This window comes from Doryrhamphus excisus, linkage group LG23 (genome assembly GCF_037039965.1).
Source record: "Doryrhamphus excisus strain RoL-2023G ecotype Guam linkage group LG23, RoL_Dexc_Guam_v1.1, whole genome shotgun sequence".
In the NCBI taxonomy this organism is placed as follows: Eukaryota; Metazoa; Chordata; class Actinopteri; order Syngnathiformes; family Syngnathidae; genus Doryrhamphus; species Doryrhamphus excisus.
The window spans coordinates 8,651,138-8,667,319 of NC_136379.1; the positions used below are offsets into that span (position 1 = coordinate 8,651,138).

Genomic DNA, 16,182 nt, shown 5'->3' on the forward strand with positions numbered 1-16,182 from the left:
TTTCTAATTGTCTAAGAAACATGTAGGAACATTAAAAGAAAAAAATCTAACAAGAAAATTTTTTAAAGTTTTTTTTATGGGTCAACTGTTTGTCTAAGAAACGTAAAATCACTTAGAAAAAAAATCTAAAAAGAAAAAAAATATTTTTTTTTATTGGTCAAGTGTCTAATTGTCTAAGAAACATGTAAAAACATTAAGAGAAAAAACAACTAACAAAAAAAAATACGTTTTTTTTTATTGGTCAACTGTATATTTGCCTAAGAAACATGTAAAAACATTCAGAGAAAAAAAATCTAACAAGAAAATCTTTTTTATTTTTTTTAATTTTTTTATTCAATTGTCTAAGAAACGTGTAAAAACATTGAGAAAAAAATTTACGTATTTTTTCTTATTGGTCAACTGTCTCATTGTCTAAGAAACGTGTAAAAACATTAGGAGAAAAAAAATCTAACAAGAAAATTTTTTAAAGTTTTTTTTATTTTTATTGATCAACTGTCTAATTGTCTAAGAAACATATAAAAACATTGAGAAAAAAAATTAAGTTTAAAAAAAATGCATTGGTCAACTGTCTAATTGTCTAAGAAACATGTAAAAACATTAGGAGAAAAAAAATCTAACAATAATTTTTTTTTAAGTTTTTTTATATTTATTGATCAACTGTCTAATTGTCTAAGAAACATGTAAAAACATTGAGAAAAAAAATTTAAGTTGAAAAAAATGCATTGGTCAACTGTCTAATTGTCTAAGAAACATGTAAAAACATTAAGAGAAAAAATTCTAACAAGAAAAAAATAATAATATTATGAGGAAAAGTAACATAATTTCTCATCTGAAATTTTATTAGATTAAAGTCTAAATATTAAAAGAAAATAGTTGTCATCAAATGAGGGGAAAAAAAGTCTTTTCAACAGGGTTGGTGCCCTAATATGAAGCTCTTTTTTTTTTTTTAACTTAAAGATCCCGTCTGAAAAAAGAAGAATTCCCTTTTAGCCATTCAAATATTCAATCAAACTATTTGCTATTCACCGCCTGAGCTCGAGCACTTTTTTTTTCTAAAGTGTGACAAGCGGACAAGTTGGTTTTTATGCAAATGTCTGCTGGAATATCTCTGAGCCCTTTTCCACTTGGCAGGTCTAGCTCCAGAAATGTGGTCTGCCTGGTCTCTCTCGCCGGGGCTTTGCAACCACGTTTCGTAAAAAAAAAAAAAAATACAAACAGGGAGCAAAGCAAATAATAATAAATAATGCTGGGGATAATATACATAATATTAATATCTAATATCTTAATACTGTGAGATCTTGTGTCACCTCGAGTGTGCTTGCATGAGGAACGTACCGTGATGGAGTAGAAGTAGATGAGGACCAGACTGGCGGCCATGACCAGGTTAGCGATGAGCGACAGGGGCGCCAGGTACTTCAGGTTGGGGGTGAAGACCAGCAGGATGAATGCGGGCAGGAAACAGAGCATGTAGAGGCGGGAGTCGAAGCTGGGGACCAGGATCTCGGTCTGGTTGGTGTTGCTGATCTGACAGCTGAAGGTGGTGCCGTTGGCTGCTTCCACCACCTGAAAAAAAATAAAAAATAAATAATAATAATAATAAAAAAATTATAAAATATAAAATAATATAAATAAAATATAAATATAATTTTTTTAATAAATGTAAATAATTTTAAAAATAATAATTACAGGGTAAAAGTACAGGGTAAGCATAAGATACGGCCACATACACACTCTGTATGTTTGTGAAATATTTTGTGAAATATTTTCTCCAATTATGTGATGAAGCTGCTTCAAGAAAACTATTAATTTACATAATTTCTTCTCATTAAGCTCAGCAAAGTCTTAATTTGGTCATTACCAAGCACTCTTACACTCTATGGAAAAGAACAAAGGTAAGGCAGTCTAAACACTGAAAGCAGCTTGACAATGGAGAAGCGTCGCCATCTAGTGGTCACAATTGATACTGCAGGTTTTCCATACATAACCTGGGTCACCTACATGGTGTATTTTGGTAATGGTTTAATTTCATTTGAACATGCATCAGATTACAATTGAATGCATCCCATAATCAGTTCACAGTTCCGCATGTCCAAAAGGAGTAGGAAGAAGCAAAGCTTATTAAATCCTACCCCTCCATCTGGTACTTTTACAATCAGTAACTGTTACATTTGTTCACTTCCTGCTTTCCGAATATAATTAAAGTTTTTTTTATTATTTTTTTATTTTAATTTTTTTATTCAAAATATTTCTTAGTTGTTTGCTTCCTGCTTTCCTAGTATGATGTAAGTTTTTTTTATTATTTTTTTTTTATTTTTTTTTATTTTAATTTTTACAACCAGTAACTGTTACATTTGTTGACTTCCTGCTTTCCTAATATAATGCAATTTTTTTTATTTATTTAAAAAAATAATTTTAATTTTTTTTCAATTAATTTGAATTTTAATTAACTGTTACATTTGTTCACTTCCTGCTTTCCTAATATAGTTTAAGGTTTTTTTTGTTTGTTTGTTTGTTTTTTTATTTTATTTTATTCTATGTCACGTACCAAAGTATGAGGTGATATGACCATACAATTACATAATGGTTACCATAGTAACTGTCAATTACTTTTTTCCAATTCAATAATTTTCAATATTTTCAATCCGAGGGCCTTTGTAGGTTAAAAAATGTTTTCAGTTTTCAACTTTTCAGTTGTTGTGATTGTGAAATTCAGGTTCAAGTAGCTAATTGACGGTCAAATACCACAGTCACCTTACTGATAAAAATACTATAATAGTATAATATATAAAAATAGTATACAATGACTTCTGCTGTATGTGTGTGTGTAGAGTACCTGCTTGACATTGTCGCTAAGAAAGACAAAGTAGACGCAGCAGAAACCCAACTGGGTGATGATAAGAAACAAGTTGACGGTCCGCCTAAAAGCGAGAAGCACACACACACACACACACACACTATTGCTTAACCAACAAAACAATTGGAACGCATACGGAAAAACGGGAATTCAAAGACTCATACCTTCCCCACTGCGAGTGTCTCCTGAGCCACGAGACGTTTTCCATGCCGTACTGGACCGCCTCCCCGTAGGTCAGAGACTGTCTGTTCATCCTGCAACACACCCACGTACATAATACTGACGCTACTGATGCAAAGTAGTACAAGTACAAGTAACATAAGCGATGAGCTTACTTTGCACTGAGGTGGTGAGAGCAGTCGACCAGCACCCTCATGCAATGCACTGCGATGACGCCCATGCACAACAGGCTGACCGGTCCCAGCTGCATTGGACACATGGAGGATAAACTTTTCATTAAAACAACATATATGTTTCATAAGATGAAAAACCATATCATAAACGTCACTCTTTTCCCATAGATTCATTTTTAAATTGATTTTTTTTATAACTGTGGGTGTGGCTTGTCGTTACAACTACGTATAGCAGATGGCATCATAAAAACAACATTCAAAAATCATCATTTTATGCCGTTTTTGGGTGCTTCTGGGGGCCCCTGTTGATGGTTTCCACTGTGTTTTTGACCAGAAAAGTGCATTAATAGCAAGTTGGGGAAAAAAAAAAAAAAAACTACGACATACTAACCCAGGGGTGGGCAAACTACGGCCCGGGGGCCACATCCGGCCCGCCAAGTGTTTGAATACGGCCCGCCCAATCTTTCCAAAGTATTTCATTTAAACTCAAAATACAACCTGGCATCATGGCCTGAGCCAACCTTTTGATGGTTTTATCAATTTTCGTTTTTTGACATGGTCTGTTGTTTACAAAGTGCTCCTGAAAAAAGGGACACAAGCACATAATAATAATTATTATTATTAGATTACTATTAGATTATTATAATTATTATTAGAACTATTATGATTATTATAATTATTATATTAATGCTAATTATTATATTAATTATATATAATATTGTTATATTTGCACATTTTACATAATAATAATATAATAATAATTATTATTTTAATTTTATTGTAATTATTATTTTTAAAATATTTAAATATAAATATAAAATAAGAAATAATAATAGCAGATTGCATGACAATTTTACAAAAAATTTTGTAAATTTTTCAAAAATTACCGCCCTCAAACATTGCCATTTTATGCCGTTTTTGGGTGCTCTTGGGGCCCCTGTTGGGTGTCTGTGTGGTTTCCACTGTTTTTTTAACCAGAAAAGTGCATTAGAATCAAGTTGGGAAATAAAAAAAAAAAACAAAAAAAATGACATCCTTACGTTTTTTGTCAAAAATCACCGCCCTCAAACACTGCCGTTTTTTGCCGTTTTTGGGTGCTTATCAGGCTCCCATTGAGTGTTTGTGGTTTCCAATGTGTTTTTGACTAGAAAAGTGCATTAGAAGCAAGTTGGAAAAAAAAAAAAAAGACACGCTAACTCCTTCTGATTTTTGTCAAAAATCACCGCCCTCGAAAACCGCCATTTTATGCCGTTTTTGGTTGGCTTCTGGGTCCCCTGTTGCGTGTTTGTGTGGTTTCAACTGTGTTTTTGACTAGAAAAGTGCATTAGAAGCAAGTTTACCCCCCCCCTCCCCAAAAAAAAACAACATACTAACCGCTTGTGATTTTTATAAAAAATCACCGCCCTCAAACACCGCCATTTTAGGCCGTTTTTGGGTGCTTCTGGTGCTGTTTTATAATCACCGTGCACATTATAAGGCACACACAACATTTAAGCAGATTAATCGCTTTTCTAATTAATCACTATTTGCAAATATGTCTGAAATTAGAACATTTTTACTGTATTTTATTGAAAGGTAAAAGACTTAAAGGCAGCAAATTGTATTGTGCAGTAAAGGTGACGCTACTGAATGATGAGAATATCCACTTATTATTTATTATTTTTTTATAAAATCTTAATGTAATTGAGTAAATCAATCAGATCCCGCCGTTAACAGCCCAACTACATGACGTAGTTTAAAATAAATCTTCAACGTGGCAACCGCATCCTTTAAATTCTATCATCAGAGACCATCACCTTAATAAATTGATAAATGAGACGATTAAAACCATAAATCACCACAAGTCCTGCATTCTTCACAGCCAAGGGCAGACCCAGCAGCCCGGTACCGATGTTCCCCTTCAGCAGGTGGATCAGGGTCTGGCAAAAACTGCAAAGATACAGAATAAATTGTACATTACAATTGTACACTACTCGACAGGAAATCAATTTTCTGACACATACGAGGTTCCGGTTCGTGTTCCTATCCTCTCGTAGTCACGTTGTGGTCTGGATGGTCCGGGAGGGCAAGGGCAAAGAGCATCCAGTTCAGATGGATTCTGCTCAGGGAACAAAGACCCTAAAAGGGGAAGAGAGAGGACAGATCTTGTGAGATATTATACATATGATTTAATATATATATATATATATATATATTGATTCCTTGACCATGAAAACATAGGGAAGGGTTTGAATGACCTATATGACCTATGCTAACATGCTAATATTAGCATCCTAACACACAGCAGAATAGCACTAAGTGTTTGTACAAGTACCTACCTTTGAAAATGCTAAACATGTTAGTATATGTTAGCATGCTAATATGAGCATACTAACACCACATGATGACATTCATAAAAATTGCAAAAAAATGCTAGTATGCGCATGCTAGCATGTTAGTATAGTGTTTCTACAAATGTGTACTAATACTAATGCTAAGCTAATATTAGCATGCTAACATGAGCATACTAACATTGCATGATAGCGGTGTCTGCTTACGTTCACATTCATAACAATTAAAAAAATGCTAGTATGCACATGCTAGCATTGCTAGCATGCACATGATAGCGGTAAGTGTTTATACAAATGTGTACTAATAAAAACTGATCAAAATGCTACTATGCTAATATTAGCATGCTAGCAATTCTAACATGCTAACATTAGCATGCTAACATGAGCATACTAACAGCGCATGACAGCAGTGTCTGCTTAAGTCCACGTTCATGAAAATTGCCAAAAAATGCTAGTATGCGCATGCTAGCATGCACATGATAGTGGTAAGTGTTTATACAAATGTGTAGTAATACTAATACTATGCTAATATTAGCATGCTAACACCGCATGATAGCGGTGTCTTCTTACGTTCACACTCATCAAAACTGCAAAAAACAAATGCTAGTACATGCTAGCATTGCTACCATGCACATGATAGCGGTAAGTGTTTACACAAATGTATACTAATAAAAACTGATAAAAATACTACTATGCTAACATTACATGCTAGCAATTCTAGCATGCTAACGTTAGCATGCTAACATGAGTATACCAACACTGCATGATAGCGGTGTCTGCTTAAGTTCACATTCATGAAAATTGCAAACAAATGCTAGTACGCGCATGCTAGCATTGCTATATTATTGCTACCATAACATCTGCGCTGCGTTTGCACTTTGCAGTGTCCTTGGCGGAGGTAAAAAAAAAAAAAAAAAGCAGAAAGAAGTAGAAGTTGTGCGCAGCAGTATGGCTAATAGATGTGTTTGTGGACCAGCCGCTGTCTGACCACACGCTGGAGCACAACAGGAAGTGACACTGTGATGGTGTAAATGAGATACTGAGATGACTGCACATTTTGGCACCGGCGGGGGAAATGTGCACTCATAGTGTGACAACTTAACAGCAGAAGTGAAACTGAGGGGCCAGCCGGGTCTCAACATGCTGACGACCCGTGGTGATAGTCACATGACTGCTCGTCTTCTGAGCAGCCATCGTTTCCCGGCCAACACAGGGATGTTAGCGTTTGTGAAAAATGAAAGGATGTAAGGGACTTTCAAGAGAAAAAAACTTTGTGATTTAGGCAAAAAAAATTGCAATAAAACAGCAAATTACTAGAAATATTAATACATTTGCAAATACTAACACTAATACTGACACTATGCTAATATTAGCATGCTAACATGAGCATACCAACACTGCATGATAGCAGTGTCTGCTTAAGTTCACAAAAAAATGCTAGTATGCGCATGCTAGCGTGTTAGCATTGCTAGCATGCGCATGATAGTGGTGTTTATACAAATGTGTACTAATACAATGCTAATATTACCATGCTAACATGAGTATACGTACTAACACCGCATGATAGCGTTGTCTGCTTAAGTTCACATTCATGAAAATTGCCAAAAAATGCTAGTATGTGCATGCTAGCATGTTAGCATAGTCTTTCTACAAATGTGTACTAATACTAAGCTAATATTAGCATGCTAACATGAGCATACTAACACTGCATGATAGCGGTGTCTGCTTAAGCATGCTAGCATGCACATGATGGTAAGTGTTAAGTGTTTATACAAATGTGTACTAATACTAATACTATGCTAACATTAGCATGCTGGTGTAATTTTTTTTGTATTTCCAAAAAAAATTCAAAAAAAACTTTTTAATAATCTTTCTAAAGATTCTTTACATAACCTCATTGTGCGGTAATAACAACAATAATAACACTGTTGTAACTTGGTCACATTATAAAATAGGGGCATCACATTACATGTATTCTTAGCGGCCTCTTTTTACCTGTTTTTATATCTTTAGAATGCACAGAATTGTGCATATTTTCATGGTCTTTCCATGCAACTGTCCCACTTCCATCATTGAAAACCTACTACTTTTCATACAAAGTATAAATCTTCATACCTTCTCCTCGAACGTCATCACTGGAGGACATCATGTCTGCGTTCCGTCTTCCAAACTCACTGCTGTGACAGGCAGGAGGTCAGCGAGTGCAACATTGGCGTCTGTGACAAAGATTCAGTGGATCAAAACAGACGTCATTTCGACTTTGCATGCATATTTGACTTGGACTTTTATGTAAAGTCACTTGGTCCATATCACCCAGCCCTACTATAGGGGTGTTATTTCATGTCTAGAGGGCTCTAATAATAATAATGGTTTTAAAAAGTAATTAAATTAATTAATTACAAGCAAACTTTCCAGTGTTTTTCAACATTTCTGGCCGCTACTGAATACTTACTATGAGCAAGAAGACTAGAGAGTAGCAGTGAACAACTTCCTCAACAGGTCAAAGTGCCTTTATGACGTGCAAGTCAGCAACTTTCACAGTGACGAAACGCCAACGGAGCGCCTTTTTACATTAAGGGTGCGTTCACACGCTCTGGTAACGGTGGTTCTTGGGTTTACGTGTGAATTCTGTTCCTTGACTGTGATGTAAGCGAGTCTAAGTTGGAGTTATACCTAAATGAACCTCCTGAGCTTACTTTAAATGACTTTAACACTGCATGAAGTCGGCAATGGGATGTCCCGCATGGTAGAGTGACAAAAAGTTCTCCTCCCAACCCGTGTGGAAGTGGTGCTTAGCTGGTTAGCTTTTTTGCTAAAGTCTCTGCAGCAATGAAGAATAGGAGTGCAAAAAGGAGTTTTTTTATATTTTGCATGAAAAATTATTAAATAAAAAACATTAAAATTAAAAAACGTAAATTAATATATATATATATATATATAGGAGTGCAAAATATAAAAACATAAAAATATAAGTGATATAAAAAATTAAAAAATGTAAAACGTGCAAAGGTGACTACAGGGGTGTTATTTAATTTTTTGCCTGCATTTCAGACATGTTGAATATATGGAATTGTATAAATGTATTCAAATTTAAAAAAAATTAAAAATTAAAAAATTAAATAAAAAACATTAAAATTAAAAAATTAAAAACAAAAAAATAAAAAAAAATATATAGGAGTGCAAAATATAAAAAATAAAAAATATAAGTGATATGAAAAATGAAAAAATGTAAAAAGTGCAAAGGTGACTATAGGGGTGTTATTTTATTTTTTGCCTGCATTTCAGACATGTTGAATATATGGAATTGTATAGATGTATTCCATTTTTTTTATTAAAAAAATAAAAAATAAAAATAAAAACATTAAAATTAAATTAAAGAAATATATATATATGAGTGCAAAATATAAAAAAATATATAAGTGATATGAAAAATAAAAAAAATTTAAAAAAATTCTAAGGTGACTATAGGGGTGTTATTTTATTTTTTGCCTGCATTTCAGACATGTTGAATATATAAAGATGTATTCCAATTCAAACCGACTAGTATGAACACACCCCAAATCAAATGTGTGTGGCATGTGAACTATAATGTATAAATGAGTTTGTCATGGCTTGTTGCGTGTTCGGTGTTTAAATATGCTAACATAATGTCAACTTGACAAGACGAATCCGTTTCAGCTTGCAGTGTTTGCTGAAGACAAACACTTAATTTCATCTTTGTTTGTTTCCAATGTTTCCTCATCATCGGACGATGGTGAACCGCTGGCAACACACACTCAGAATAAACACACACAGAAACATCTAAAACTACTAATCTCATTATTTTTAAACCATTCCAGGCGTGGCATTTCCATTGACGCGGTCTGAAAGCGAATCCCGGTTGGGATCTGGCCAAAGAACTCCCGACAATGGTCTCCAATTAGAAAGATTAATCCTGTGCTGTGTGAGAAAGATAAATACAGCATGTACAGTGGCTGCCATTGGCCCGGAATAGACGTGCAAACAACCGGAGGGGATCCATATATATAAGCAAAATAGCATTTGCAAACGATGTAGTGGTGAGTAACACGTCAAAAAATAACTATATGCATTTAAAATAAAAAAAAGTAATTCTTGTATGTTGGTCGAGCAAGTGCAGACAAGCTATGTAAAAAAATAGCCTACGTTAGCCATCTTTGTGTCCGTCAACACGGAGCTCGAACAGGGGTGAATTTACCTCGGAGAAGCCGTCTTCTCTCGCCTCCTGGCCTCGCTTGGTGCTTCCGTGATGGAGGGCTAACGTCCACAAAGACCTAGTTTTGTCATGTTGTGGTCGTGGGTGGATAAAATCGCAGCAAGACAGACAGCAAGCTATCAAGAGGAGTCTTCAGCTTCCACTGAGGGCGGGCCAGCCGCCATGTCATGTGACACGAACCCGGAAGAAAGAAATGCAATGTTGTCATAGCATAGATTATAATTTGTTTTTTTTTCTCAAATCACGGCAAATTAGCGACATAATTTTTGTAGTATTATATTTTCACATGTTCGGACTTCACTACTGGAAAATCACGTCTGAAGTTGAACTAACCACAGTCGTAATTTACGACGTAAACGTCATTGCCCCGAGATAAGATATTATTTTTTTATAGATACAGTATAGGCATATAAATATGACAACATTCTTTCCGGCACGACTGCTTCTTTCCGTTCATTTTTAATTGTTTTTACTATTGACTGTTTGGAAAACACAAATTATTGAAATAAGAACAGCGATTCCAGTGACTGAATTGTTGATAAATAGACTGACCGAAACTACTAGCATCAAGTTAGCTTAAATGTCCTAATATAAGAACCGGAAACAGAAAAGATTAACAGAAAAAAATAATGTAATGATTAGTTATGGTACTTAGTAGTAATACCAAATAGTTTTTTTAATGAATAAATACACATATTTCTATATCTGTGGGTTATTTATATAGAAAATTAACATAAACATTTAATGCAAGTGCGGCATAGCACCGGAAATGGAGGTTCTGTTTTTCCCCAAATAAAGGTAACATGACAGTAAAACCGGAATGAAGTGGGACGTGTTTGCCCAAGTTACGAGTCACTCCGTGGGGAAAGTCCATCTTTGTTGAGACACTCCGACTGCTGCGCCACATCATCCTAAACATGACCGTGAGTTCTTCTTTTAAGACAAAATGACATATCGCCATAACGAGACATATTTAGCATTAGCACGTCTCTCGGCTAGCACACACTGGGGCAAGCTAGCAAGGATTTAGCTTCCGTTATTCAATAGCGTGTTAGAGCTATTATATAAACATGACTTAATGTTTTCATACGCTTTATTCACCCACGGAGATACGGTGTGTTTATTAGAAAATAAAGTAAAGTAATGCATGGCTTCAAATAGCTAAGTTTGTTCCACCGGAAGTAGTTTGTGAATCATGGCAGCGCAGTAACAATGTTAGCATGTAATCGATAGCAGCCACAGTCGATAAAGTGAAGTTTTTTATTTGCACCGTCCTGCAGTGAGTGAACTAACTGTACTAACTCCACAGAAACACGAGTTTGCTGTGGCCATGACGTGTGAAGGATGTTCAGGAGCTGTCAGCAGAGTCCTCAACAAGCTGGGAGGTGAGAGGTCGCCATCTTCTTCATCACATAATGCATCAGAAAGCAGGAAGTACATAACTTGGAAAAGGGGATTAAGCTGGGATATCTTGGTTATATCCTGGCTCAAAAGTGACATATGTTCTGATATACATTGCCATAGGATTTATTCTGTGGCGTTAGCTAAGCTAAACCAAGCTAAGGTTCACAATTTATTTAGTATCATCAATTATCTCAATCAGTAGTCACAATAAGGTCGCGGGGGTGCTGGAACCTATCCCAGCTGTCCAGGGTACACACTGGACTGTTTTGCTGGACTTTTAAAAAAAATATATATATATTTTTTATTTTTTTTCTATTTTTTTAATGACATTTTCAATAACTAGCATACACTTTTTACACTTTTTTTTAATTATTTGGAAAAAAAATCTTGGATAACCTGAACTTTTTGATTTAATTTTTGTCATTTTTGTATTATATATATTTTTTGTTGTTTAAACGTTTTTTTTGACATTTTTCAATAGTTTTAATTAGCTATCTTATACATATTTTTTATTTTAATTTGATTTTTTAAATGTTCTTAATTACATTTTCAATAACTAGCATACACTTTTTGCACATTTTTTTTTTAATTATTTGGAAAAAAAATCTTGGCTAACCTGAACTTTTTGATTTAATTTTTGTATTATATATTTTATATATATATTTTATATTTTTGACATTTTTCAATAGTTTTAATTAGCTATCTTATACTTTTATTCATTCATTCACTTTCTACTGCTTATCCTCACGAGGGTCGCGGCGGGTGCTGGAGCCTATCCCGGCTATCTTTAGGCGAGAGGCGGGGTACACCCTGGACTGGTGGCCAGCCAGCCAATCACAGGGCACATATAGACAAACAACCATTCACACTCACATTCATACCTATGGACAATTTGGAGTCGCTAATTAACCTAGCATGTTTTTGGAATGTGGGAGGAAACCGGAGTCGCCATAAATGGAAAGCAATAATTATTGGACATTAAATATTTATTACATAATTTACACATACTATATATCTAAAGATACACTTCCCATATACAGGTAAAACTAGGGGTTGAGCCGCCGTTCCAGATTTGCAACAAACATAACATTGATTCACTATTCAAATTTTATTTATGACTGTCAGCGGAGCGGTGAGTGTGTATTTGTGCGCTACTTTAGCACAAAGTATTGCAGATTGTTTCTCTGACTGTGGCGGTGATGCCTTTCTTTTTTTTTAATATATATATTCCTTTTTTATCACTTTTGCATCCCCGTAAGCCTCTGAGGATTTCCGCTTCCAAAGTATGCCGCTCACGTTGCCATGGTGAATCGGTGCCTCTGTGATTGATAGCGGGGTCGATTTAAGGAAGTCGTGTACTCTCACTGATCCGGGATTGGTTTCACCTGGCTTGATTAATCCGCATTTACTCATCCTGGCTTGTGCAATTAACCGAGACAACTCTTGTTTAGGGTCGGTAGAGGTCAGCTCAGTCATTTTTCCCCGCATGTCTGATTCCTAATTTAGTGCAACTAAGTACATATAACAGATAAAAAAAAAAAACTACATCATGGATTCACGTTGTGTTCTTTCCTTTATCGCCGCAGATGTTAAGTTTGAAATCGACTTGCCGAAGCAGCTGGTTTGGATCGAGTCGGACAAAGACGTAGAATTTCTAATGGACACTTTGAAGAAGTGCGGAAAGGAGGTCAAGTACAACGGCACCAAGTGATCTTGCTCCAGGTGACGCCTTGTTGTGCACTCGATGTCGTCATGACTCCCGTGTAATGAATGTCAATAGTAGCTGCTATCTTTTCATACAAAAAATGTATTTTGCATCCTGGGAAAATCAACCACATATTTTAAAAACACACAACACAACACTCGAGTTAATGCTTTAAATGGTAACTGAGCTGAAGTCTGACATGACGCCATGCATGACGGTTGGGTTGAAATCCAAGTCCAAATAGGTTTCACTCCAGGTTGTACCACCTTAAGGCCATGACTTGGGGGGGGCCTCCGCTGTGTTAGTTTATCGCAAAATACTAAAAAGTGAAGGGATGCATTAAAACGGGGGTGTCTAAAGTTTTTCCAGCGATGGCCAAATATTGAAAAATGAACTCCGAAAATTTGGCTGTGTCTAAATCTGCGTTCTGTAGCCTACTAGTCTGCGTTTGTATGCTGCATGACATCGCCCTGTGCAGCAAAAAAAAAAATGTCAACGTTAACAGTGTAAAACGGTCCAAAACGCAATAATTGAGTTATTAGTAAATATTGTAAAGACATAACACTTCATATTACATCCATAAAAAGGAAGATGGAGTCATTATGTTTACTTGTGTTCACGTGATCTTAATTGTATTTACATTTCTAGCGCAGTCTTGGAGGAAGCTCACAAGCGCATAAAGTAAACAAACAATAAAGAATATAGAGTTTGCACAAGCTTACATGATAAATGGGCAAACGAAATATATATTTTTTGTGTTAAACATGTAAATTAATAATAATTGTACTGCTCTTGTGATTTTTATCTTCTCCGTATGAATTGCAAAGATTTAGGAATAGGGAGGATATTCTGCCTTTATAATTTATTTACTGTATTCTACTTAATTTGTAAAAGTATAGTGTAAAGTACAATTATACATTGTACATGCTGTATGGGTTCCGTCAACAGAGATGTTGACATCATGCGGACTGGTGCATGTCTCCACTGTCCGTCTTCTCAAAGAAAATGTTATTCTTCTAAATTATGTAAACAAAAAATACTAAATAGGGGAATACTGAAATTATGCCTTTTTTCTTTTTAAAATGTAATATTTTTTCCTTTTAATGTTTTGACTTCATTTTTTTTTCCATTTGTTTTTTCCAACATTTTCTCATTTGGTTACCTGAATTTTCAAAAACAGCCAAACTTTGGACACCCCTGCATGGAATATACCTGAATATTACATCCATTCATAATACAGATGCGTATTAAAGTCTATGATGTGTACTTGTCTAAGAAGAGAAACTGCTTCGTGGAGTTGTGCACTTTGTCAACGTGTCTGGGGTTTATTTTCTGTGTTTTATCTCTCAAGGATTTGGACACTTGTGGTGCAAAATGAAGAGTGCTCCACACAGCCCCTAGACGTCATTGGAATGGCTGAAGGGGCAATTTAGCAATCTTTTATGAGCATGTGGACTACTGCAGAGTATGTCAAGAAGTCATTTTAGATGTCAGTGTCATCTGTAAAAAAACGTTTTTTCTTCTCCAACATCATCTTCTATAATGTCACCCCAACTTCATGCATGCTGCGGTAAAGCTTTAAAAAAAAAAAAAAAACTCTAAACATGCTGAAAATCATGTTTAATCACTTCCACTCTGATGACAAATTAACAGCATCGCACATCCTCTGAAAGTCTTTTTTTTCGGCATTTAACATTTTTTTGTCGCTTGCCTATGAAACTCTACTAACACTAACATACAGTACTCAGCTGAGTAAGCTTTTTCTAGTACTTTTGAAGTAATAAAGTCAGTTCGGCCTCAACATGGAACACATTTGTTGCGTTTTACTTCAAGATTGTACATTACCATGAACGTGTATTTGACAAAACAATTGTGGAGCACCGCCGTTGGTTGGTTGCTTCTTCTCCATTAAAGTGTACATGTACTCTTCATTCACATGCAAATATACGCTAGTAATGTGTTTTTTCAGGGGGTAATGGTTTTATTTCATTTGAACATGCATCAGATTACAATTGAATGCATCACATAATCAGTTCCCAGTTCCACATGTCCAAAAAGGAGTAGGAAGAAGCAAAGCTTATCAAATCCTACCCCTCCATCTGGTACTTTTACAAACAGTAACTGCTACATTTGTTCACTTCCTGCTTTCCTAATATAGTAGTTTTTTTTTATTCATTTAAATTTTTACAATCAGTAACTGTTACATTTGTTCACTTCCTGCTTTCCTAATATAATTATTTTTTTAATATAATTTTTTTCTTCTTTATTTATTTTTGTCACATACCCAAGCACGAGGTGATATAACCATACACTGACATATAATGGGTACCATAGTAACTGTCAATATAATAATAATAATAAATTTTATTTTTATAGTGCTTTTCAAAGTACTCAAAGACTCTTTACAGAAAAAATAGAGTTGAATAAAAGCAAGTAAACAGAGTCAAAGGTATATTAATATATATAAAATATATTATTTTCTGGACTATAAGTCGCACAAGGCCAAAAATGCATAATTAGGTAGAAAAAAAACATACATAAGTCGCACTGGAGTATAAGTCGCACAACGCCAAAAAATGCATAATTAGGTTGAAAAAAAAAAACATACACAAGTTGCACAAGGCCAAAAATGCATAATTAGGTAGAAAAAAAACATACATAAGTCACACTGGAGTATTAGTCCCACAAGGCCAAAAATGCATAATTAGGTAGAAAAAAAACATACATAAGTCGCACTGGAGTATAAGTCGCACAAGGCCAAAAATGCATAATTAGGTAGAAAAAAAACATACATAAGTCACACTGGAGTATAAGTCGCACAAGGCCAAAAATGCATAATTAGGTTGAAAAAAAACATACATAAGTTGCACAAGGCCAAAAATGCATAATTAGGTAGAAAAAAACATACATAAGTCACACTGGAGTATAAGTTGCACAAGGCCAAAAATGCACAATTAGGTAGAAAAAAAACATACATAAGTCACACTGGAGTATAAGTCGCACAAGGCCAAAAATGCATAATTAGGTAGAAAAAAAACATACATAAGTCACACTGGAGTATAAGTCGCACAAGGCCAAAAAATGCATAATTAGGTTGAAAAAAAAGATACATAAGTTGCACAAGGCCAAAAATGCATAATTAGGTAGAAAAAAACATACATAAGTCACACTGGAGTATAAGTCGCACAAGGCCAAAAATGCATAATGACTTATATTCCGGAAAATACGGTATATAAATTCACATATAAGTCGCTCTGGAGTATAAGTCGCAGGAACAGCCAACCTAGTTCCCCCTCACTGTG

The 16,182-nt window shown here is 34.9% G+C and overlaps 2 protein-coding genes across 2 annotated transcripts in view; one reads left to right on the plus strand and one right to left on the minus strand.

The window, feature by feature from the left end:
- The window catches only part of slc36a1 (solute carrier family 36 member 1), a 37,750-nt gene extending 27,428 nt beyond the window's left edge, over nucleotides 1-10,322 (minus strand). The window contains exons 1-8 of the mRNA XM_058056164.2: nucleotides 9,754-10,322; nucleotides 7,653-7,753; nucleotides 5,211-5,325; nucleotides 5,046-5,136; nucleotides 3,190-3,278; nucleotides 3,019-3,108; nucleotides 2,834-2,918; nucleotides 1,336-1,563 (exon numbers count right to left, since the gene is read on the minus strand). Coding sequence (XP_057912147.2) covers nucleotides 1,336-1,563; nucleotides 2,834-2,918; nucleotides 3,019-3,108; nucleotides 3,190-3,278; nucleotides 5,046-5,136; nucleotides 5,211-5,325; nucleotides 7,653-7,686 — 732 coding nt within the window. The 5' untranslated portion in view covers nucleotides 7,687-7,753; nucleotides 9,754-10,322. The remainder of the gene's footprint in view (nucleotides 1-1,335; nucleotides 1,564-2,833; nucleotides 2,919-3,018; nucleotides 3,109-3,189; nucleotides 3,279-5,045; nucleotides 5,137-5,210; nucleotides 5,326-7,652; nucleotides 7,754-9,753) is intronic.
- A 218-nt stretch (nucleotides 10,323-10,540) lies between these two features.
- Nucleotides 10,541-14,688, plus strand: atox1 (antioxidant 1 copper chaperone). Its single transcript, XM_058056196.2, has 4 exons — nucleotides 10,541-10,694; nucleotides 11,081-11,156; nucleotides 12,762-12,897; nucleotides 14,232-14,688. The coding sequence occupies exons 1-3, from the start codon at nucleotides 10,689-10,691 to the stop codon at nucleotides 12,884-12,886; spliced, it is 207 nt and encodes a 68-aa protein (XP_057912179.2). The 5' UTR covers nucleotides 10,541-10,688; the 3' UTR covers nucleotides 12,887-12,897; nucleotides 14,232-14,688.
- Nucleotides 14,689-16,182: the final 1,494 nt, after the last annotated feature.